The sequence below is a fragment of the Pan paniscus genome, chromosome 16 (genome assembly GCF_029289425.2).
Source record: "Pan paniscus chromosome 16, NHGRI_mPanPan1-v2.0_pri, whole genome shotgun sequence".
In the NCBI taxonomy this organism is placed as follows: domain Eukaryota; kingdom Metazoa; phylum Chordata; class Mammalia; order Primates; family Hominidae; genus Pan; species Pan paniscus.
The window spans coordinates 79791551-79813100 of NC_073265.2; the positions used below are offsets into that span (position 1 = coordinate 79791551).

A 21550-nucleotide genomic window follows, 5' to 3' on the forward strand; every position below is an offset into this window, starting at 1 on the left:
TTATTGCTTTGTCCCTTCTTTCCATTTAGCCCTGCTCCACCCAAATGCCCCACTCCTTCACTTTCCCTGCCACCTTAAGCTTTCCTCTAGCCCCCAACACCAAGTTGAATGCTCTTCACTGACATCATCTGATGTAAAAACACAGTGTTGTCACAACTTTCCGGGTGCACGTCTTTTTTTGTTTTGTTTTTTGTAAGGCTGGGGTGCAGTGGTGCAATCACAGCTCACTGCAGACCCAAACTCTTGGGCTCAAGCCACCCTCCCACCTCAGCCCCCTGAGTAGCTGGGACGATAGGTGTGCACCATCACACCTGGCTAATTTTTAAATTTTTTGTAGAGATAGGGTCTTGCTATGTTGCCCGGGTTGCTGTCAAACTCCTGGCCTTAAGAAATCCTCCCACCTCGGCCTCCCAGAGTGCTGAGATGCCACCACACCTTGGTGCAGGTTTTTTGTTGTTTTTTTTTTTTTGACACAGGGTCACTGTCATCCAGGCTGGAGTGCAGTGGTATGAAGACAGCTAACTGCAGCTTCAACCTCCTGGGCTCAAACAATACTCCCATCTCAGCCTCCCTAGTAGCTGGGACCACAGGCAGGCGCCACCACACCCGGCTATTTTTTTGGAGAGACAGCGTCTTGCCAAGTTGCCCAGGCTGGTCTCGAACTCCTGGCCTCAAGATCCTCCCACCTCAGCCTCCCAAAGTGCTGAGATTATAGGCATGAGCCACTGCACCTGGCCTGAGTTTTTTTTTTTTTTTTTTTCTTGAATCGGAGTTTCACTCTGTTGCCCAGGCTGGAGTGCAGTGGCGTGATCTCGGCTCACTGCGTCCTCCGCCTCCTGGGTTCAAGCAATTCAGCCTGAGTCTTCTTAATACCCCCATTCAAAACGGGATGGAGACTGACAGTTTGTACTTTGTTCAAGGTCAGACAGCTGGCATCGGGACTGCAGCACAGGCAGGTACCAGAAGATGAGCTGGGACAATGTGTGCTTGTGACTGCCTCTCCAGTCAGTGGTTCCCATGGTGGGTAGCACTGTCCTTAACAGTTTGCCCTCCCTGAGCCTCACAGCCATCCCTCTTGGGGTCTTTCCCAAGCACTTTAGAAGCTCCTCTTGATGTAGACACAAAATCCAAAGCTAAGTCGTTGTTCCTCCGTCTGCATCTGAGTCAATGTGGGAAATTTTTTTTTATCTCATTGCTTTGTTCTGTCCTGTTTCTCCAGACGTTTCACACTGGTTCCAGAGGAACTAGTCAGTAGACACTATTCTAAGAGAGTATGTGGGTGTGAAATCTCATTTTCCTTTTAGCTCCCTTGAATGTTATACAGCAAAAGTAAAAGAAGTCTTGGGTTGGCTGGGCACGTTGGCTCACACCTTTAATCCTAGCACTTTGGGAAGCCAAGACAGGCAAATTCTTGTCAGGAGTTCGAGACCAGCCTGGCCAACATGGTGAAACCCCGTCTCTACTAAAAACACAAAAATTAGCTGGGTGTGGGCACACATCTATAGTCCCAGCTACTCAGGAGGCTGAGGCAGGAGAATCGCTTGGACCTGGGAGGCGGAGGTGACAGTGAGCCGAGATCGCGCCACTGCATTCCAGCCTGGGCGGCAGAGAGAGACTTTGTCTCAAAAAAAAAAAAAGAAAGAAAGAAAAGAAAAAAACATTTACCATTCTATCAGAAAATGTTGACCACCCTCATATTTTTGGTAAACTGCAGTAATTTTTCCTTAATACTTTTTGCAAGCTTTTGCATGCATAAGCTCCAGTATCACACTTAATTTTGCTTGCTTGCTCTCTGAAGGGAGTTCGGATGACCATTACAGCAAAGTGGATTTTGCGTCCAAAGTGATAAGCCAAATATCAGGATTTTCCCAGTTTCTCCCTAGGACTGATGTTTAGAGGAAAGCCTTCCCTGACTCAAATATGTTTCTCCATATAAAAAGGGGAAAGTAAAATGGGTTTTCTTTCTGGTGGTATTTCCCAGCTATTTATATGCTTTGTGAATCTTCAGGAAGGGCATTTGGACTGCAGCTTTTTCTACTGAGTAGGAAACACGTAGGGGCCCTTTGTACTCCGAGCCCTGGGCTTTGAGTATGGTAGGAAGTGCTGACCCAGCCCAGGACCTCCCCACATTTTTGCTTAACTCTTCATGCAGAGGCCGGGCACGGTGGCACACTCCTGTAATCCCAGCACTTTGGGAGGCCGAGGCGGGCAGATCACCGGAGGTCAGGAATTCAAGACCAGCCTGACCAACATGGTGAAACCCAGTCTCTACAAAAATAAAAAAATTAACCGGGCATGGTGGCATGTGCCTGTAATCCTAGCTACTCAGGAGGCTGAGGTGGAAGAATCGCTTCAACCCGGGAGGCAGAGGTTGCACTGAGCCAAGATCGTGCCATTGCACTCCAGCATGGGTGACAAAGCAAGACTCCATCTCAAAAAAAAATACAAAACAAAAAACGATAATCAGAACTCTTCATGCAGGGCCTCATGTACTAAGAGGGTTTAGACTTGATCTAATGGGAAACCTTGAAGAATACTTAATGTGGAGTAACAGCTTTGCATTTGAGGAAAAATACTTATGCTGTAATGGGGAGGATGGATGGAGTGAAGAATAGAATCAGGGAATCCAGTTAACAGACTGCTGAGGCCAGGTGCGGTAGCTCACGCCTGTAATCCCAGCAGCACTTTGGGAGACCAAGGCAGGTGGATCACCTGAGGTCAAGAGTTTGAGACCAGCCTGACCAACATGGTAAAACCCCGTCTCTACTGAAAATACAAAAATTAGCCCGGTGTGGTGGCAGATGCCTGTAATCCCAGCTACTCAGGAGGCTGACGCAGGAAAATCACTTGAACCCGGGAGGCAGAGGGTGCAGTGAGCCGAGATTGAGCCATTGCACTCCAGCCTGGGCGACAGAGTGAGACTCTGTCTCAAAAAAAAAAAAAAAAAAAAAAAAAAAAAAAATTGCTGAATTGTGGCAATTCAGGCAAGAAATGGTGGTCCAGGTCCTAGAACAGTCCCTAGAACACTAAATTGTTTGTTGATGCAATGAGTGTCCTGGAAGTCAAGGGACTGCAGAACATTTCCAGGAGGACCATTTCTTTCTTTCCTTTTTTCTTTTCTTTTGAGACAGAGTCTCACTGTGTCATCCAGGCTGGAGTGCAGTGGCACGATCTTGGCTCACTGCAACCTCTGCGTCCTGGATTCAAGCAATTCTCCTGCCTAGGCCTCCTGAATAGCTGAGACTACAGGCGTGCGCCACCATGCCCAGCTAATTTTTGTATTTTTAGTAGAGACAGGGTTTCACCATATTGGCCAGGCTGGTCTCGAACTCCTGACCTCGTGATCCACCTGCCTCAGCCTCCCAAAGTGCTGGGATTACAGCCATGAGTCACCACACTGGCCTTTTTTTTCTTTTCTTTTCTTTTTTTTTTTTTTTAAGAGAGAGAGTCTCGCTGTATTGCCCAGCCTGGTCTCAAACTCCTGGCCTCCAGTAATCCTCCCGCCTCAGCTTCCCAAGGTGCTGGGATTAGCGATGTAGGCTACCACTCCTAGCCAGGAGGAGAGTTTCATATGAGAGTATCATATGCTGAGGAAAGATCAAGAAGTCTGTGAATCGGGCAGCCCATTTCTCCATCAGCCAGGAAGGACATTGGTGTTGAGGTTGACATACCTATCAAGGACAATAACTACCATGGCTTCCAGTGTTTTGATGAAACCTCAGATGCATGACCTCTGGTTTCACATTGCTGTATCCCTGTATAGAGGGTTGTAGCCCTCTATACATTTGCTGTTGCTGAACCAGGAAAGAAGGCATATGCAGATTTCTAGAGAAATTATAATTCCATCAAAGATTTTTTTGTTTGCTTGTTTTTTTTGAGACAGAGACTCCCTCTGTCGCCCAGGCTGGAGTGCAGTAGTGCGATCTCCATTCACTGCAAGCTCCGGATTCACACCATTCTCCTGCCTCAGCCTTCCGAGTAGCTGGGACTACAGGCGCCCGCCTCCATGCCCAGCTAATTTTTATTTTTTTATTTTTTTATTTTTAGTAGAGAGGGGGTTTCACCGTGTTAGCCAGGATGGTCTTGATCTCGTGACCTGGTGATCCGCCCACCTTGGCCTCCCAAAGTGCTGGGATTACAGGCGTGAGCCATCACACCCGGCCAGATATTTGTTTTTTTAAATACAAGTTCTCACTCTGTCACCCAAGCTGAAGTGCAGTGGCATAATCATAGCTCACGGCATCCTCTTAACTCCCATGCTCAAGAGATCCTCCCACCTCAGTCTTCCTAGTAGCTGGGACTACAGGGCCTGCCACCTAGCCTGGCTGATTCTATGAAAGATTTTGAGGAGATGAGGAAGGCTGGTATCTTTCAAAGTGCAAAGTGATTTTGGTATAAACAGTTTCTTTGGGTTGCATTACATAGAAGTTTATCACTAACCTATGTTCCTGAACTATGAAACATGAATATGTGGGCAAAGAAATAGCTTATCTTTATAGACAATTAACAACAACAAAAACAGTCTATGAATTAGAGAATGTCCATGCCTTTTTTAGGCCGAGTTCAGTGGTTCATGCCTGTAATCCCACCACTTTAGGAAGCCAAGGTGGGCAGGTCACTTGAGGTCAGGAGTTCAAGATCAGCCTCGCCAACACAGCAAAACCCCATCTCTACAAAAAATACAAAAATTAGCCAGGCATGGTGGTGCGCACCTGTAGCCCCAGCTACTTGGGAGGCTGAAGTGGGAGGATTGCTTGAGCCTGGGAAGCTAAGTAAAGTTGCAGTGAGCTGCGATCACACCACTGCAATCCAGCCTGGGCTACAAAGCAAGACCCTGTCTCAAAAAAAAAAAAAAAGAAAAGAAAGTCCATGTCTTTTTAAAAGGATGGAAACAGTTTAAGTGTTCTCTAGATTTAGCCACACAGTATAATTTTAGGGTGACAAGTTGAGCTGAGTTGGGTGGAGGTGGTGAGCAGAAATCAAAGTGGGTGGATGTCAGGAAGAGAAGGTGACAGTGAAGGAGCACTGTGATAAGGCGGTTTGGTTATTCCTTAATGGAGCTGTCTCAGTCCACCAGAGGCAAAGCCTTGAAAGGCACGTGGCCTTACCATGGCTGTCACTCTTGAATGCATAGGCTTTGCTAGCTAAACTTAGAGTTACTAAAGAATTGAGCCCGGCGTGGTGGCGCGCTCCTGTAGTCACAGCTACTGGGGAGGCTGAGGCAGGAGGATTGCTTGAGCCCAGGAGGTCCAGGCTGCAGTGAGCTATGATGGTGCATTCCACTGCACTCCAGCCTGGGCGACACGGCAAGACCCCGTCTCAAAAAAAAAAAAAAGGAGAATTGAGGAGAGGCAAACAGCTATTTGTCCTGATTATATGCTTGGCCAAATTCCTTGGCCCGGGGTTTAGGGAAAGATGGGAGTGCGGTGAGAACTGGCTTCGAAGCGGGAGGGCTGCAAGTCCCATGATGCACCGGAGGAATCTGGCGTCGAGGCCGGCCAGCTCCAAAGGGCAAACGCTGTCTCCCCCACCCAAGGTGGCCTCGGCCGGCGCCCAAGTGGGTGTGGCTGCGGGAAAGCCCCGCCCCCAGGACGCTTCTCCAATGGGAGCTGCCCTCGTGTCCATGGCAACGGCGGCGGCCACGGGCTTGCTAGAGGAAGCGCTGCCCCTGCAGCCGCAGCAGCCACGGCCACCGGGAGCTAGGAGTGAACCCCGGCGGGGGAGCAGCTTCCCCCTCGCGATCGTGGGGACAGCCAGTCCTGTGAAACGAGGAGGCGGTTCCGGACGCCCAGAAACGCCCAGGGAGAACTGGAGCCGGGGGAAGAGGGGACATGAGCGGCCAGCTGAGTCCATCCCCAGGCGGCTAGGGGCGGACCCAGCAGCCCCTCAGCTCTCCTCGTAACCACCGGTGGGCAGTCTCCACCGTCACAGCCCAAAGGGTCTTAGCCATCGGGTGCCTGTCCCTAGTGTATACACGTGCAGAAAATGAGTCCTGGGAGAGGGAAAGGGCCAGCGTAGGGGGCTTTTGGTCTTCAGCTGTATTTTATTTTATTTTATTTTATTTTATTTATTTATTTATTTATTTAGAGACAGACTCTTGCTCTGTCACCCAGGCTGGAGTGCAGTGGTGTGATCTCGGCTCACTGCAACCTCCACCTCCCAGGTTCAAGTGATTCTCCTCCCTCAGCCTCCCGAGTAGCTGGGATTACAGGCAACGCACCAGCACACCCAGCTAATTTTTGTATTTTTAGGAGAGACGGGGTTTCACCGTGCTAGCCAGGCTGCTCTCCAACTCCAGACCTCAAGTGATCTGCCCGCCTCAGCCTCCCAACGTGCTGGGCCGATTCAGCTGTATTTTAAAGCGAAGGTTCCCCCAGCACTCACAGCCATCCTCTTTCCCAATTAGGAACAAAAGAGCCATGGTCATGGCCCATACCATCTGTGTCCAACTCCTGAAGGCACCCCTGTGCGTTGTATGATCCAGTGTGATCCTGGATGATTGGGGCTTGTCATCAGGGAATCCACATCTCACTGGTATCTTCCACCCCCATGCACCTCCACCTACCTGGACACATCCCATTCCTCAGTGAAACAGTTTTGTCCTGAAGGGGCAGCAACATTCCCTTATAACAGCATGAAGGTCGTTCTGGTGGATTCCTTCAGGCCTTCTAGGGCCTGAGGGAGGTCTGAGGTCTGATATACACTTCATTCCCACCCCGCAACCCCTCAGAATCTGAGAGAATGGAGCCGAGTACCTGTAGGACCATGGAATCAGAGGAAGACTATGTTGAGGAATCTGAGAAGTGTGTTAAAGAGGGAGTTACCAACCCCTCTAACTCTTCACAGCAGGCTCTCTTAAAAGCTGACTATAAGGCATTAAAAAATGGGGTTCCCTCACCCATTATGGCCACAAAAATTCCGAAGAAAGTCATAGCCCCAGTTGACACAGGCGACTTAGAAGCTGGGAGGAGGAAGAGAAGGCGGAAACGCAGGTAACTATTCCCTAGATCCCCTCAACTGCCCAGCTCCAGGGAGTCACCCATTGGCCTCCCTTCAACATTTGGAGGAGCTGGGATCTCAGATCTTCCCTTTAGCCTACAAAAGAGGACAGGAAGTGCTGGAGTGTCATTAACCCTTTGATACAACAGAAACAAAATTCAGAACCATTTAGGCTGGCTCATTTTGGAATCCCAGCCTGTTTATGTCATCCTGGTCTGTCTGTTTTTTTTTTTTTTTTTTTTTTTTTTGAGACAGAGTCTCACTCTGTCACCCAGGCTGGAGTGCAGTGGTGTGATCTTGGCTCACGGCAAGCTCCACCTCCCGGGTTCAGGCCATTCTCCTGCCTCAGCCTCCCGAGTAGCTGGGACTACAGGCACCTGCCACCACGCACGGCAAATTTTTTTTTTTTTTTTTTTTTTTTTTGTATTTTTAGTAGAGACAGGGTTTCATTATGTTAGCCAGGATGGTCTCGATCTCCTGACCTTGTGATCCGCCCGCCTCGGCCTCCCAAAGTGCTGGGATTACAGGCATGAGCCACCGCGCCCAGCCCATCCTGGTCTGTCTTTTAAGTGGCTTCTAGAGAAAAGGAATTGTGTTGTGAATTTGTTGGATGTCTTTTCATCTGAGTACCTGTCCTTCCCTCCCACTCTGCCTGATTTATGCTATTCCTCCATTCCAGATCACTGGCCATCAACCTGACCAACTGCAAGTATGAGAGTGGTAAGCACCCAGCCCGTCGCTCACACTGTGGTGCATAACATGGTGCCTACAGCTGCTGTTCTTCCTCTGGAATGGACCCCCGATCAGGCTTCCAGCCCCTGGGGCCTGGCGGGCTTGCCTCTAACCTGTACTGAGCTTCCTAGGTGTCCTCTGCCTCAGACACTGGAAGCTGAGACATTGCCATTCCAGGTAGTCTCAGTGTTAGGGAGGGTATCCTCACAGTAAACAAGGAAAAAAAAAAAAAAAAAGTCCAAGAGCCACTACTGCCCCACCCTTCCCAGATTTTATTTATTTATTTTTGAGACAGAGTCTCGCTTTGTCATCCAGGCTGGAGTGCAGTATTGCAATCATAGCTTAATGCAGCCTTGAACTCCCGAGCTCAAGCCGTCTTCCTATCTGAGCTTCCCAGTAGCTGGGACTACAGGCCTGCACCACTATGCTCAGCTAATTTTTTTTTTTTTTTTTTTTTTTGAGACCAAGTTTTGCTCTTGTTGCCCAGGGTGGAATGCAATGGCGTAATCTCGGCTCACTGCAACCTCCGCCACCCAGGTTCAAGCGATTCTCCTGCCTCAGCCTCCCAAATAGCTGGGATTACAGGCATGTGCCACCACATCTGGCTAATTTTGTACTTTTAGTAGACAGGGTTTCTCCATGTTGGCCAGGCTGGTCTTGAACTCCTGACCTCAGGTGATCCACCCACCTCAGCCTCCCAAAGTGCTGGGATTACAGGCATGAGCCACCATGCCCAGCCTGCCCAGCTAATTCTTAAATGTTTTGTAGAGACAGAGTCTTGCTATGTTGCCCAGGCTGGTCTTGAACTCCTGGGCTCAAGTGATCCTCCCACTTCAGCTTCTCAAAGGCCTAGGGTAACAGGCAGGAGCCACCATGCCAGACCCTTCCCAGATTTTACCAGAGATGAGACAAGCTTAAAACAGTTTTTTCAAGGAAGATTTGAAGGGACTTCAACGATTAAGAAAAAAAACAATCTCCAGCTAGGTCCTTCCCCTAATATTCCCTCTGGCATCTTTATAAGGAGCCACACAAGTATGGAGTATGAAGTGCCAGTGTGACCCCACCTATAGGCAGCTCTCCAAGCCATAAACATCCCTGATTGAGAGATAAGACTGACAGGAGCAGCTGGGCACAGTGGCTCATGCCTGTAATCCCAACACTTTGGGAGGCCAAGGCAGGCGAATCTCCTGAGGTCAGGAGTTCGAGACCAGACTGGCCAACATGGTAAAACCCCGTCTCTACTAAAAATACAAAAATTACCCAGGTGTGGTGGTGGGCGCCTGTAGTCCCAGCTATTGGGGAGGCTGAGGCACGAGAATCTCTTGAATCTGGGAGGCGGAGGTTGCAGTGAGCCAAGACCGTGCCACTGCACTCCAGCACAAGGGCGAAACTCCGTCTCTAAAAAACAAACAAACAAACAAACAAACAAAAAACCAGGTTCTAGTTTTCTCTGCTAGGTATTTTGGAAGGGCCCTGACAGCCCCTAAGAACTTGAAATTGTCATGTGGTAACTAAAGTACAGGGCTGAGGCAAGAACTACCTCCCTCTTCAACCTTACCTGACCCAGCTACACAGTTCCAGGGCTTGTTGCTGGTGTCCATGCTGGCACTACTGATCTCCCTGTCTCTGCAGTGCGTCGGGCAGCCCAAATGTGTGGCCTGAAGGAGGTGGGGGAGGATGAAGAGTGGACTCTGTACTGGACAGACTGCGCTGTCTCACTGGAACGAGTCATGGACATGAAGAGGTTTCAGGTACCCATCTCCTGACCTGAGAGCCGACAGGGGCTAGGGCCCCAGAATGACTAATCCCACCTCCTTGCCCAGGCACCCAAGACTGCTACTCTTTGTGGCTGTCCCCTTGTGCAGACAGGAAAGACCACCCCCAGGGTCTTCTTTTCCAATGAAAAGATCTCCTCTTGGAGATCGTGGGTTTCTGGAATTACCCAAAGGAAGTTTCTGGTGGGCACATCCTATCTCATGATTTGCACTTTGCTTGGTGGCATCTGTGTGTAGCTGGCCCTCTCCAGGGTGGGTGAGCACATCTTAGGGAGAATACTGGGAGGCAGCTTCAGAGCTAACAGCAGGGCCAGTTGAATGATCCAGCCTTCTAAGCAACTTAGTTTAGCATTCCACATCCATTAGGAGACTGCGGGGTCCTGCCTGGTGGCAAGAAATTCAGGAATGATCCACCGGGGTCCACAAGAATAGAACTGCCTTGTGACATTTTTATTATCCTCTAATTGGGCGTTTGTGGTGATCAGCAATAAAATAATTTAAAAGAGTCTGCAGGCTTATTCTTTGGGGAAGCCAGGCAGGAAGTTGAGGAAATTAAAACCTGTCCCACAACTAGTCTTGGGAGAGGTGCCCAAGAGAGAAAGCAAGTGCTAGAAGTTCTCAAGAAGCTCCAGAGGAGGTTGGGTGTGGTGGCTCACACCTGTAATCCCACCACTTTGGGAGGCCAAGGCAGGTGGATCAATTCAGGTCAGGAGTTCACTTGAACCCAGGAGGTGGAGGTTGCAGTGAGCAGAGATCATGCCACTACACTCCAGCCTGTGTGACAGAGTGAGACCCTGTTTTTTTTTTTTTTTTTTTTAAAAAGGCTGGGCACAGTGGCTCACGCCTGTAATCCCAACTCTTTGGGAGGCCGAGGCGGGCGGATCATGAGGTCAGGAGTTCAAGACCAGCCTGACCAACAGGGTAAAACCCCATCTCTACTAAAAATACAAAAATTAACCAGGCGTGGTGGCGCACACTTGTAATCCCAGCTATTTAGGAGGCTGAGGCAGGAGAATCACTTGAACCCAGGAGGCGGAGGTTGCAGTGAGCCAAGATTGTGTCATTGCACTCCAGCCTGGGTGACAGAGCAAGACTCCATCTAAAAAAAAAAAAAAAAAAAAAAAAAAAAGGACGCTCCAAAGGAGGGGCATTTGTAAAATGAGGAATGCAGGCTGGGCACGGTGGACGGTGGCTCGTGCCTGAAATCCCTTTGGGAAGCCAAGGTGGGCAGATTGCTTGAACTCAGGACTTTGAGACCAGCCTGGGCAACAGGCAAAACCCCATCTCTACCAAAAATACAAAAATAAAAAAATATTAGCCAGGCGTAGTGGTGCATGCTTTAGTCCCAGCTACTTGGGAGGCTGAGGCAGGAGGATCTCTTGAGCCTGGGAGGCAGAGGCCGCAGTGAGCTGAGATCACACCACTGCACTCCAGCCTGGGCGACAGAGGGAGACCCTGTCTCAGGGAAGGGGGAAAAAAAAAGGATAAGGATAACAATAATCAGCAGCATTTACTGAGGGCTTACTGTACAACAGACTCCGTGTTAAGTGCTTTTATAGTATTACCCCATTAAATCCTCAAGAACAGCCCTGAGCAGCAGATATCCCTTGGTTAGGACATGGAGGGTCAGAAATACTAAGTTCATACAGTGAGTGCAGCCAGTGATGGGGAAACCCAGTGGAGAGCACTTAGCATACTCTTTGTGGCTGTCCCCCTGTGCAGACAGGAAAGACCATCCCCAGGGTATTCTTTTCCAATGGAAAGATTCTCCTCCTGGGTCTCTGGAATTACCTGAAGGAAGTGTCTGGTGGGTACATCCTATCTCATTATTTGTTCTTTACTTGGTGGCATCCCGGATGCTGCCACCCATCCAGCAGGACAGAGCAGCCAGGGGTTTCTGGCAGGCACCAGGGTGATGTCATGCCCTCAGTGGGTGCCATGGCATCACATTCCTTGGGGCTGGTTCTTAGTTTCCTTTTATCTTTTGTGTCTTTTGGGGAATGCTTTCGTCTCATTGTCTGCTTTGTGCTATCATGCATTAGTTATTGTTAGAGGACTAGGCCTGGTGGTCTGAGGGATGTTAGAAGGTGGACTGTGGAAGCCACAGTCTTGGCTAGTTACATTCTTTCTCACTGCCCCTCATTTGCTGAGCTCAGTGTGGATGTGTGTGTTGGGTAGGAGTCACAGAGGGTTTTCTCACCTGCCTTAAGGAAACTTCCTATGTTTGCCCTTGGGGTCCTTGGTGCAGTGCTTACCTCCACTGTGACTTCTCCCTTAACCTTCCCAATCCTCCTCCACTGCTTCCTGGGATGCCCAGGTGCTAGGAAATGCCACTTACTCTGGGGGCTCATACTAACTGGCTGTGTTTCAGAAAATCAACCACTTCCCTGGCATGACAGAAATCTGCCGCAAAGATCTGCTGGCTCGGAACCTCAACCGCATGTACAAACTCTATCCCTCTGAGTACAACATCTTCCCCCGCACCTGGTGCCTCCCCGCAGAGTGAGTGGGTCTGGCTTCCCATGCTGAGATACCAGGGGGAGGAAAAGGGTCGCTCTCAGAGCTCTGGTCTTGTGACCTAGGAATGTCTCAGAGGGATGGAAGTGGAATGAGAAAGTTTCAGCCGGTCAAAGAAAAGAGGGTCTGAGACTGAGTGCTCCAGGAAGAGCATGGACTAGATAGCAGGAAGAGCTCCATGCGGCCCCGGGAAAGCCTTGATGCACAGAAACCTTTTGACCAGGCCCTCTCTGCACATAGCTATGGGGACTTCCAGTCCTACGGTCGTCAGCGAAAAGCCCGCACATATATCTGCAAGCCAGACAGTGGCTGTCAGGGACGTGGCATCTTCATTACCCGAAATCCCCGGGAGATCAAGCCAGGAGAGCATATGATCTGCCAGCAATACATCTCCAAGGTGAAGGATGCCTCAGGACCATCAGCCTTCCCTAGTCCCCAGCACTGGGCTGCCTCATCTCTCCCAAAAGCCAGGGAGGAAGCTGGTCTTAGGCTTCTACCTTTCCCACTAGCCCTGTTTTCCTGGAGGCAGTATCCAGCCATGGTTCAGAACCAGCCTGCCTGGGGTTGAATCTCAGTTTCCACTTCCCAGATATGTGACCTTGGGCAAGTTTCTTACCCTCTCTCTGTGCCTCTGTCTCCTTCTTCTTTTTCTTTCTTTCTTTTCTTTCTTTCCTTCTTTCTTTCTCCCTTTCCTTCCCTTCCTTTCTTCCTTCTTTCTCTCTACCTCTCTCTCTCTCTCTCTTTCGATGGAGTCTCTCTGTGTTGCCCAGGCTGGAGCGCAGTGGCACGATCTCAGCTCCCTGCAACCTCCGGCTCCCGGGTTCAAGCAATTCTCTGCCTCAGCCTCCTGAGTAGCTGGGATCACAGGCACCCGCCACCACGCCCAGTTAACTTTTGTATTTTTAGTAGAGACGGGGTTTCACCATCTTGGCCAGGCTGGTCTTGAACTCCTGACCTCGTGATCCACCCTCCTCAGCCTCTCAAAGCGCTGGGATTACAGGCATGAGCCACCATGCCTGGCCTCTCCTCATTTATTAAGTGGGAGTAATAACAGTAACTATTTTACATGGTTATTGTGGAAATTCAATTAGCTATGTATGTGAAGCACTTAGAACAGCACATAGTAGGCACTTCAAAAGTGTTATTATTCCCTCATGGGTTTGCATGCTCCCAGCCCCTCCTCATTGATGGCTTCAAGTTTGATATGCGAGTCTACGTCCTGATCACATCCTGTGACCCTCTCCGGATCTTCATATATGAGGAGGGCCTAGCCCGTTTTGCCACCACGCCCTATATGGAGCCCAGCCTTAACAACCTGGTAAGGGGACTGGGAAGCACTCTTCTTTTCCACTGCCATAAGTGCTGAGGTTCTCTAGAGAAACATGGTAGAGAGGTTTGTCACTGTCACCAAAGAACAAGGAATGAAGCCAGCAAGAGCTGCAGCATCTAGCTGGGAGGCAAGTGTTTGGTAGGTGGTGAAGGAGAAAAGGTCAGCACCCGGAGGAGCCCAGCACACATTCTTCCCCAGGATCATCTAGAATAGCAGTCCTCTGGTGGAGACAGACAGGAGACGAGAGATCCTCGGGAGGGGTGGGGAGCAACAAGGTAATGAAGGGCTGGAGAGGACGGCCGCATGCAGACAGTCTGAGACCACAGGGCCACTCTTTCCACAGGACAATGTCTGCATGCACCTGACCAACTATGCTATCAACAAACACAATGAGAATTTTGTCCGGGATGGCGCCGTGGGCAGTAAGAGGTACTCCCTACTCCGTTTTCTCCTGCTTCCTCTGCCCCTTAGCCCCACAGTCCCAGTAGCCCATGAAACCAAGCTGGCTCTTGGGAGGCTAATTGCCCAGGGAAACTCAGCCTTTATAGACCCTGTCCTGTGCCTGCACTTTGGAGCTCTAAGTGCAGCCCCAAACCTCACCCTGATAACTAGTCCCTGCTCCAAACTGCTAGCAGCCCTTCAAAGCCCGGGCATGCAATTAGCGTTAGTGTGAGGGAGCCTCCTGCCTACAGCCTGGCCCAGTGGCCTAGAAACTGGCCTTCCTCTGAGCACTGGGCCTCGCAGGAAGCTGTCAACACTCAACATCTGGCTGCAAGAGCACAGCTACAACCCTGGAGAGCTGTGGGGGGACATCGAGGACATCATCATCAAAACCATCATCTCAGCCCATTCTGTTCTACGCCACAACTACCGAACCTGTTTTCCCCAGTATCTGAATGGAGGTACATGTGCCTGTTTTGAAATCCTTGGTTTTGACATCTTGCTGGACCACAAGTTGAAGCCCTGGCTGCTAGAGGTGAGGATTATCTCCTAGGCTTTGCAAAACCAAGGTCCAGAGGCCTCCTTGAATAGGACACCTGGGACAGGGGTATACTCAGGTGGTGGAACACAGAATGGGAGATGTGAAAGCCCTGGGGTGGGCAGGAATGAGCAGAAGGCATAAGATCTCTACCCTTTTGACCTGCTGAGTCAAATCTTGGTGGTTTTTGGCCTCTACCGTAGGAATGCAGGTTTGGGATCCCCAGTGCCCTAATGTAAGTCTTTAGGGACACACTATCTAGAGAGGCAGGCCAGCTGATTTGCTCTCACTGGTCTGTGAATTGGAGATCTCTATGGCAGAGTTTTGTGGCCTTGGAAGCCAGAGCATCCAGCCTCCCTGGCTGAGGCCATGGGAGAGGAATATCTTAGACCCTGTAATTAATGCCTGCAAGAGGCCACCACCTGCTCAGGTGGTCTGGGAAAGGGGTGTATAATGACTCCTCCTGGCAGGTAAACCACTCTCCAAGCTTTACCACGGACTCATGCCTTGATCAAGAAGTAAAGGATGCACTTCTCTGTGATGCTATGACCCTTGTCAACCTCCGGGGCTGTGACAAAAGGAAGGTGATGGAGGAGGAGAAGCGGCGAGTCAAGGAACGGCTTTTCCAGTGCTACCGACAGCCACGAGAATCTAGGTGTGCTAGGTGTCTGGCATGTGTTTAGTTCTTCATTATTCCTGAGAGTAAAAGTCCTCCTTTAGATGAAGAATGTGGCCTGGGGCTGATTTGCTATCAAAAACAACTTTTTGCATAGATAATATGTTCATATTTGCATTTAAAAAATCACAGGACCAGGCTTGGTGGCTCATATCTGTAATCCCAGCACTTTGGGAGGCTGAGGCAGGAGGATTGCTTGAGCCCTAGAGTTCAACACCAGACTGGGCAACATGTGAGACTCTGTTCCTAAAACACAAAAAAGAAACAAAGGAATAATAATTTAAAAATAAAAAATTAGCTGGGCATGGTGACGTGCCTGTATTCCCAGCTACTCAGGAGGCTGAGGTGGGATGGTTACTTGAGCCCAGGAGGTCAAGCCTGCAGTGAGCCATGTTTGCACCACTGCACTCCAGCCTGGGCAACACAGTGAGACCCTATCTCAAAAAAAAAAAAGCCATATATCATAGATAAGTTCAAAATTTTACAAATACAGAGGGTAGTCTTTCTCCTCCCCTTCTCCTCCAGGTACTCAGTTTTCCTCTCTGGAGCCAATCAACATTCCTACTATCATATGTATATAGTACGCATTTAATATATATGTATTTATACAAAATATTTTTCTCCCTGCCTACTCAGACAGAGGCATAACTTTCACACTGTCTGCACCCTGGTTAGCAACATATTTTAGAGCCATTCTCATGTTAGCACATAAGGAACTTTCTGTGGTTTGATTAGCTAGTTTGTTTTTCTAACAAATCTCCTTTAGAAACCAGTTCCTGAGAAACTTTGTAATAAAGAAACACAGAAAACAGTTTAGTCATTCAATAATAGAGAATCGTTTACATCCGTGTTGGTCACCCATTGTTGTTTTCTTTGTAAAATGAGTTACAAACACAGTAACTGGTTACCGATACTAAAATTGTAATTTGTTAATGATACATACAAATGAATTTGAGTACATGTATAGTTATCACTATGATCATATTGCTCTTCCCACTTACATTCCAATATGCAGGGGCAGTGTGTGTTTGATTCCCCACGAGAGCCACAGGGCCTGGGACACCGTAAGCACTCAGATGTCTGCGTGATGAATGGGAGTGAAGTAGAACTGTAATATACTGGCTATTCCCACAAGACTGGACTGTGTACCTGAGGGTCATGAAATGTGTCTTTCAATAAGGAAAAATGGTTGAACAGTACTGGACTAAATAAACAAAATACAATCGTACACTAGAGTACTAGGCAGCCATTTAAAAATATTGTTGTGGCCAGGTGTGGTGGCTCACACATGTAATCCCAGCACTTTGGAAGGCCGAGGTGGGTGGATCCCTTGAGCTCACGAGTTTGAGACCAGCCTGGGCAACAGGCAAAACCCTGTCTCTACAAAAAATACAAAAATTAGCCAAGCGTAATGGTGTGCGCCTATAGTCCCAGCTACTTAGAAGGCTGAGGTGAGAGGATGGCTTCAGCCTGGGAGGCTGAGGTTATAGCGAACTGAGACTGCATCACTGCACTCCAGCCTGGACGATAGAGTGAGACCTTGTTTCAAAAAATTAAATTAAAAAATAAAATAAAAATATTGTTGCATTATTTCATTTTCATTTGAAGAAAGCAAGCAAGCGGCCAGGTGCAGTGACTCAGGCCTGTAATCTCAGCCCTTTGGGAGGCCGAGGTGGGCGGATCAGGAGGTCAAGAGATCAAGACCATCCTGGCCAACATGGTGAAACCCCATCTCTACTAAAAATACAAAAATTAGCTGGGCGTGGTGGTGCATGCCTGTAATCCCAGCTACTCAGGAGGCTGAGGCAGGAGAATCGCTTGAACCCAGGAGGCGGAGGTTGCAGTGAGCTGAGATTGTGCCACTGCACTCCAGCCTGGGCGATAGAGCAGGACTCTGTCTCAAAAAAAAAAAAAAAAAAAAGAGGAAGGAAGGAAGGACACACGCATGCACGCACAAGCTAGTGAGTGGCAGAGCCAGGATTCAAAGTCAAGAGGTCCTGCCTCAGATCCATGCTCATAATCAACATGCTAATTGCATAGTAAGATTATGGAAGGCTTTATCTTCTTTCTGCTCTTCTAAATTTTCTGTAATGAACGTATATTACCTTTTTTTCTTTTTTTTTTTTGAGATTAGTCTCACTCTGTCGTCTAGGCTGGAGTGCAGTGCCACGATCTTGGCTCACTGCAACTTCCACCTTCTGGGTTCAAAAAATTTTCCTGCCTCAGCCTCCCAAGTAGCTGGGACTACAGGCACATGCCACCATGCCCAGATAGTTTTTGTATTTTTAGTAGAAACAGGGTTTCGCTATGTTGGCCAGGCTGGTCTCGAATTCCCAACCTCAAGTGATCCACCCGCCTTGGCCTCCCAAAGTGCTTGCATTACAGGCGTGAGCCACCATGCCCGGCCACTTTTTTTTTTTTTTCAAATGGAAAGCTTATATCAAAACATATGTTACTTTTACAATCAGAAACCTAAAAAACTATGATAATGGACTGCTAGCTTACGAGTAGACCCCTCTCCACTTAAGATGAAAATCAGGCCGAGTACGGTGGCTCACGCCTATAATCCCAGCACTTTGGGAGGCCGAGGTGGGTGGATCACTTGAGGTCCAGCCTTGCCAACGTGGTGAAACCCTGTCTCTACTAAAAATACAAAAATTGGCCAGGCATGGTGGTGCATGCCTGTAATCCCAGCTACTTGGGAGGCTGAGGCAGGAGAACTGCTTAAACCTGGGAGGCAGAGGTTACAGTGAGCAGAGATTGTGCCAGTGCACTCCAGCCTGGGCAACAGTGCAAGACCCTGTCTCAAAAAAGAAAAGAAAAGCAAATCAGATTTCTGGAAGTCAAGCCTATTTTCATGGCTACCCACATGTGGGGCTGGCCAAAGATGGGCTTGGCAGCTTTCCCTACTTGGGCAGGGGCCCAGGAGGTCAAGAAGCCAGCAGGAGGGTCTCCAAACCTTAGTCAGTCTTCCTTTCCCTACTGAACATTCCCACAGCCCTACTCTTGACTCACTGAGCTTGCTTTCCACAGGAAAGAAAAAACTGAGTCATCCCATGTGGCAATGCTGGACCAGGAACGATATGAGGATTCTCACCTGGGAAAATACCGGCGGATCTACCCTGGGCCTGACACAGAGAAGTATGCCCGCTTCTTCAAGCACAATGGCTCCCTCTTCCAGGAGACTGCTGCTTCCAAGGCCAGAGAGGAGTGTGCCAGGTACTTTGACCGACATTCTCCTCTGCACACCTAGGTGGGGACAAGTCCTGAAGCTGCATTGCTTCCCAGCAGGGAAAGAGGAAGCCAGACACCAGCAAAGAGGAATGGAGCTATAAATCCTATCAGACTCTTAGTGACTCTTTTCAGTTTAGTAGGTTTCCTATCTTCCCCTCTCATTGCTCTCGCATCAGTCCTAAGAACAGATTGTAATTTCCTGCTCTTTCCTCATCCCCATTTTTCCTCACCCCTCTTCTCCCCAACACCATTTCTCTAGTGTCTGAAGCTGCTGTATCTTGTCAGGCAGCAACTAGAGGAGATCCGCCTTAAGCAGGAACAGCAGGAGACCTCGGGCACTACGAGGCAAAAGGCCAGGGACCAGAACCAGGGTGAATCAGCTGGGGAGAAAAGCCGACCCAGGGCAGGGCTCCAGAGCCTTTCCACCCACTTGGCTTACAGGAACCACAACTGGGAGAAAGAGGTGCCAGGGGTTTTGTAGCTCTTATCTTTCCACAGGAAAATGGGTTGGGACAACTAGATAGGGGAATGAATCTCTGCTGTCTTCTCCTCCCCATGCACAAGAGAGAGAGGAGTTCCTAATCAGTAAATTGAATCCGATCCTTTGGAAGATGAAGTGAGAGAATGGACAGCAAAAGGAACCTTCCTGGGTCAGGGAAGGGATGAGGGTAGAGTGGGCAGGAGGCCTGTAGCCATCCTGGGTGATGGTTTGGGACTTATCCTTGGAGATCCTGCATTTATCTCTCATGTACCTTGTAGCTGCTGCCGGGACAGCTGGACACCATGAGGCCTCAAGAAATTGTGGAAGAGGAGGAGCTGGAGCGGATGAAGGCCCTGCTACAAAGGGAGACTCTCATCCGAAGCCTGGGTATTGTAGAGCAGCTCACCCGTCTGCAGCACCCTGGCCCCCAGGGCCAGAAAAAACTTCATGAGAGTCGGGTGAGGGTCCCTGTGAAGTCTCCCAGAGGAAAAGGGAACAAGGGCTGTCATTCCAGGACATGGTGTTGGTCTCAACAAAGGAGGCTTGTGTGATGGTATCTGTCAGTGGAGCCTGGGAAAGCAGAGTGCGCTAGCTGGACCTTGGGAGAGGGTCTGTTGATTCCTTTTGCGTCTGTTCCCAAGCTTCTTTGTTTTAGATATGACATCCAGCAAGTTGCAGCTCCAAACCTTCTCATTTACAGGAAACTTGCTCTCTATATTCCTGTCCCAAAATAACCCCACACTCATGACTGACAAATAACAAGCCCACCACCCTCAGTGGCTTCTGTATAATTTTCTCCCTAGCACTGCCAGTGCCCCAGCTCTAATGGGAGATAAGTAAACAGATTTGGGCCAACAAAAGAGCTGCCGCTTTCACTATTCCCTGGGCTGGTAGCAAACCTGTTGGGTCTTCTGTTTTTGTTGAACCCCAAAGGAGTATCTGGTTAAATAGTGGCCGCGGCCTAGAAGAGATTTTTTTCAGTTACCTCCTTCTTCCAACGCTCCATCCAAACTTACATAAAAATGTGGTAAGGGGCTGCTCTTCTCCTCTAGCCTAGATTTTGCTAGGACAGGCTGGGCAGTCAAGAACTGAAATCTATGAGTCTGGTCCTACTGGTGCTCCTAAGAGGGGCTGCCACAGAGCAGGGTGCTCCTCATTTCCTGCATCCAGTTCTGCCCCATGAATCAAGCCCCAGGATCTTAGGGGCACTGCCAAGCATGAATGCTGCAATCCCACATGTTCCCCGGTACCATCTGCAGCCCAAGAACTTCAACTGGACAGGAGAGCCGGCAGCCATCAACTCCTGTTCATTGTCAATGAAGAAGGCTGGGAGGTGCTATTTTTCCAGTGCCAGAATCAGGCTCACTAGCCGTAAGTATGCAAAACTAGCTTTGGTCATTTTGACATATGTAAATCCCACTAGCAAGCATAGAGCTTGGATGCCCCTAAAATATAATATGGCACTTCCACCAGTGTAAGAATGGGGAAGTTAGGGTACCCATTTATTTACTCCTTTTTTTTTGAGACAAGGTCACGCTCTGTCGCCAAGGCTGAAGTACAATGGCTTGATCTCACTTCACTGCAAACTCCACTCACGGGCTCAAGTAATTCTCCTGACTCAGCCTCCTGAGTAGCTGGGACAATAGGCACACACCACCATGCTTGGCTAACTTTTGTATATTTTGTTTTTGCCACGTAGCCCAGGCTGGTCTTGAACTCCTGATCCACCTGAATCAGTCTCCCAAAGTGCTAGGATTACAGGTGTAAGCCACCGCACCAGGCCTATTTAGTCCTTTCTGTACACTAGACCCTGGTGATAGAAATGGCAGAAATACAGTCCCAGCACTCAAGAGGTAATAGGAACATGGACAAGAAGACATACCATACCAATTACAATACAGTGTGGGAAAGACAGTGGAGGGAAGCATGAGATGCCCTTCCTCTGTGTTGGTAATTGCGCCACAGTTGGGAAAGAGGTGAACAAATCTCTTCTGTGAATACCAACTCAGGGACATCCATGTTTCCACTGCAGAAGGACAAGCCAGCAGAAGGCTAGAAGCCATAAACCGAGTCCTGGCAGGATCAGTGCCACCCACTTTAACCCCAAAGCAGGGCTATTTTCTGCAACCGGAAAGAGTGGCATCTGACTCATGGACTGAATGCACCTTGCCCTCCATGGTAAACTCTGAACACAGAGCAGCCAAGGTTCCCCTCTGCCCTGCGTCTGCACCCATGCTGCAGCGTTCCAGAGCACTCCTCAACATCAATCAGTTCAGGTAAAAGCAGGAGGGAAGCACTCTACCTCTCCTGGATAACCTCCCCAGGTTTCCAAAGGGCATTCAATCTTTGCTAAATGAATGACTGCCACCAAGTTCCACTTTGAAAAGCCCTGCCCAGGAACCCCATTTGTATAAGGCAAAATACAAAGACACCAAGAATTCCTCAATACCCTAAGATTAATTGGGGATCGGTAAAGACTAGAAGATGAAGAGGCGCCAAGGCCAGCCATGTACTCATTTCTGCTCATCAAGCCTTAGCCTGGGTTTATCGCTAGGTGATGGGTCTGAACCCTAGGTGCGGCCCGGGGCTGGAGGCCATCCAGGAGACAATGAGCCCCTTTCCCAGAGAAGCCGAGTGCCCAAGGCACTGGGCTGTCGCCGTCAGAAGACTGCCGAGCGGAAGCCCTGCCCACCGAGGTGGCGGAGACAGGCAGGCCTGGGCAGCCGCTGGGGCGGAGGGACGGCTCTTGGAAACGGAATCCGTACTTTAATTAAAGTTTATGCAGTTTTCCAGGAGCGTCCTGTACCTCATTTCGGCCCTCACGTTT

General features: G+C 49.3%; 1 protein-coding gene across 7 annotated transcripts; it reads left to right on the forward strand.

Annotated features, from left to right (window-relative positions):
- Positions 1-390: 390 nt before the first annotated feature.
- On the forward strand, positions 391-21513 carry TTLL13 (tubulin tyrosine ligase like 13). Of its 7 annotated transcripts, none has more exons than XM_055098517.2 (16): positions 391-5908; positions 6252-6992; positions 7679-7719; positions 9364-9482; positions 11878-12008; positions 12264-12420; positions 13198-13341; positions 13697-13782; positions 14098-14329; positions 14803-14987; positions 18042-18227; positions 18528-18705; positions 19002-19181; positions 19983-20094; positions 20756-20999; positions 21298-21513. In XM_055098517.2, the coding sequence occupies exons 2-16, from the start codon at positions 6742-6744 to the stop codon at positions 21491-21493; spliced, it is 2442 nt and encodes an 813-aa protein (XP_054954492.2). In that variant the 5' UTR covers positions 391-5908; positions 6252-6741; the 3' UTR covers positions 21494-21513. The 7 variants fall into 7 exon arrangements, with proteins under 7 accessions (XP_054954492.2, XP_054954491.2, XP_063452993.1 ...); XM_055098516.2 differs by having other exon boundaries at positions 6731-6992; XM_063596923.1 differs by having other exon boundaries at positions 20756-21513.
- Positions 21514-21550: the final 37 nt, after the last annotated feature.

Bases quoted from the DNA above. Each gene is read 5' to 3' on its own strand.
- TTLL13 (XM_055098517.2), top strand. From the start codon at position 6,742: ATGGAGCCGAGTACCTGTAGGACCATGGAATCAGAGGAAGACTATGTT. The intron at 9,483-11,877 runs GTACCCATCTCC...GCTGTGTTTCAG, and splicing joins TGGACATGAAGAGGTTTCAG to AAAATCAACCACTTCCCTGG. The intron at 18,706-19,001 runs GTGCCAGGGGTT...TGTACCTTGTAG, and splicing joins ACCACAACTGGGAGAAAGAG to CTGCTGCCGGGACAGCTGGA.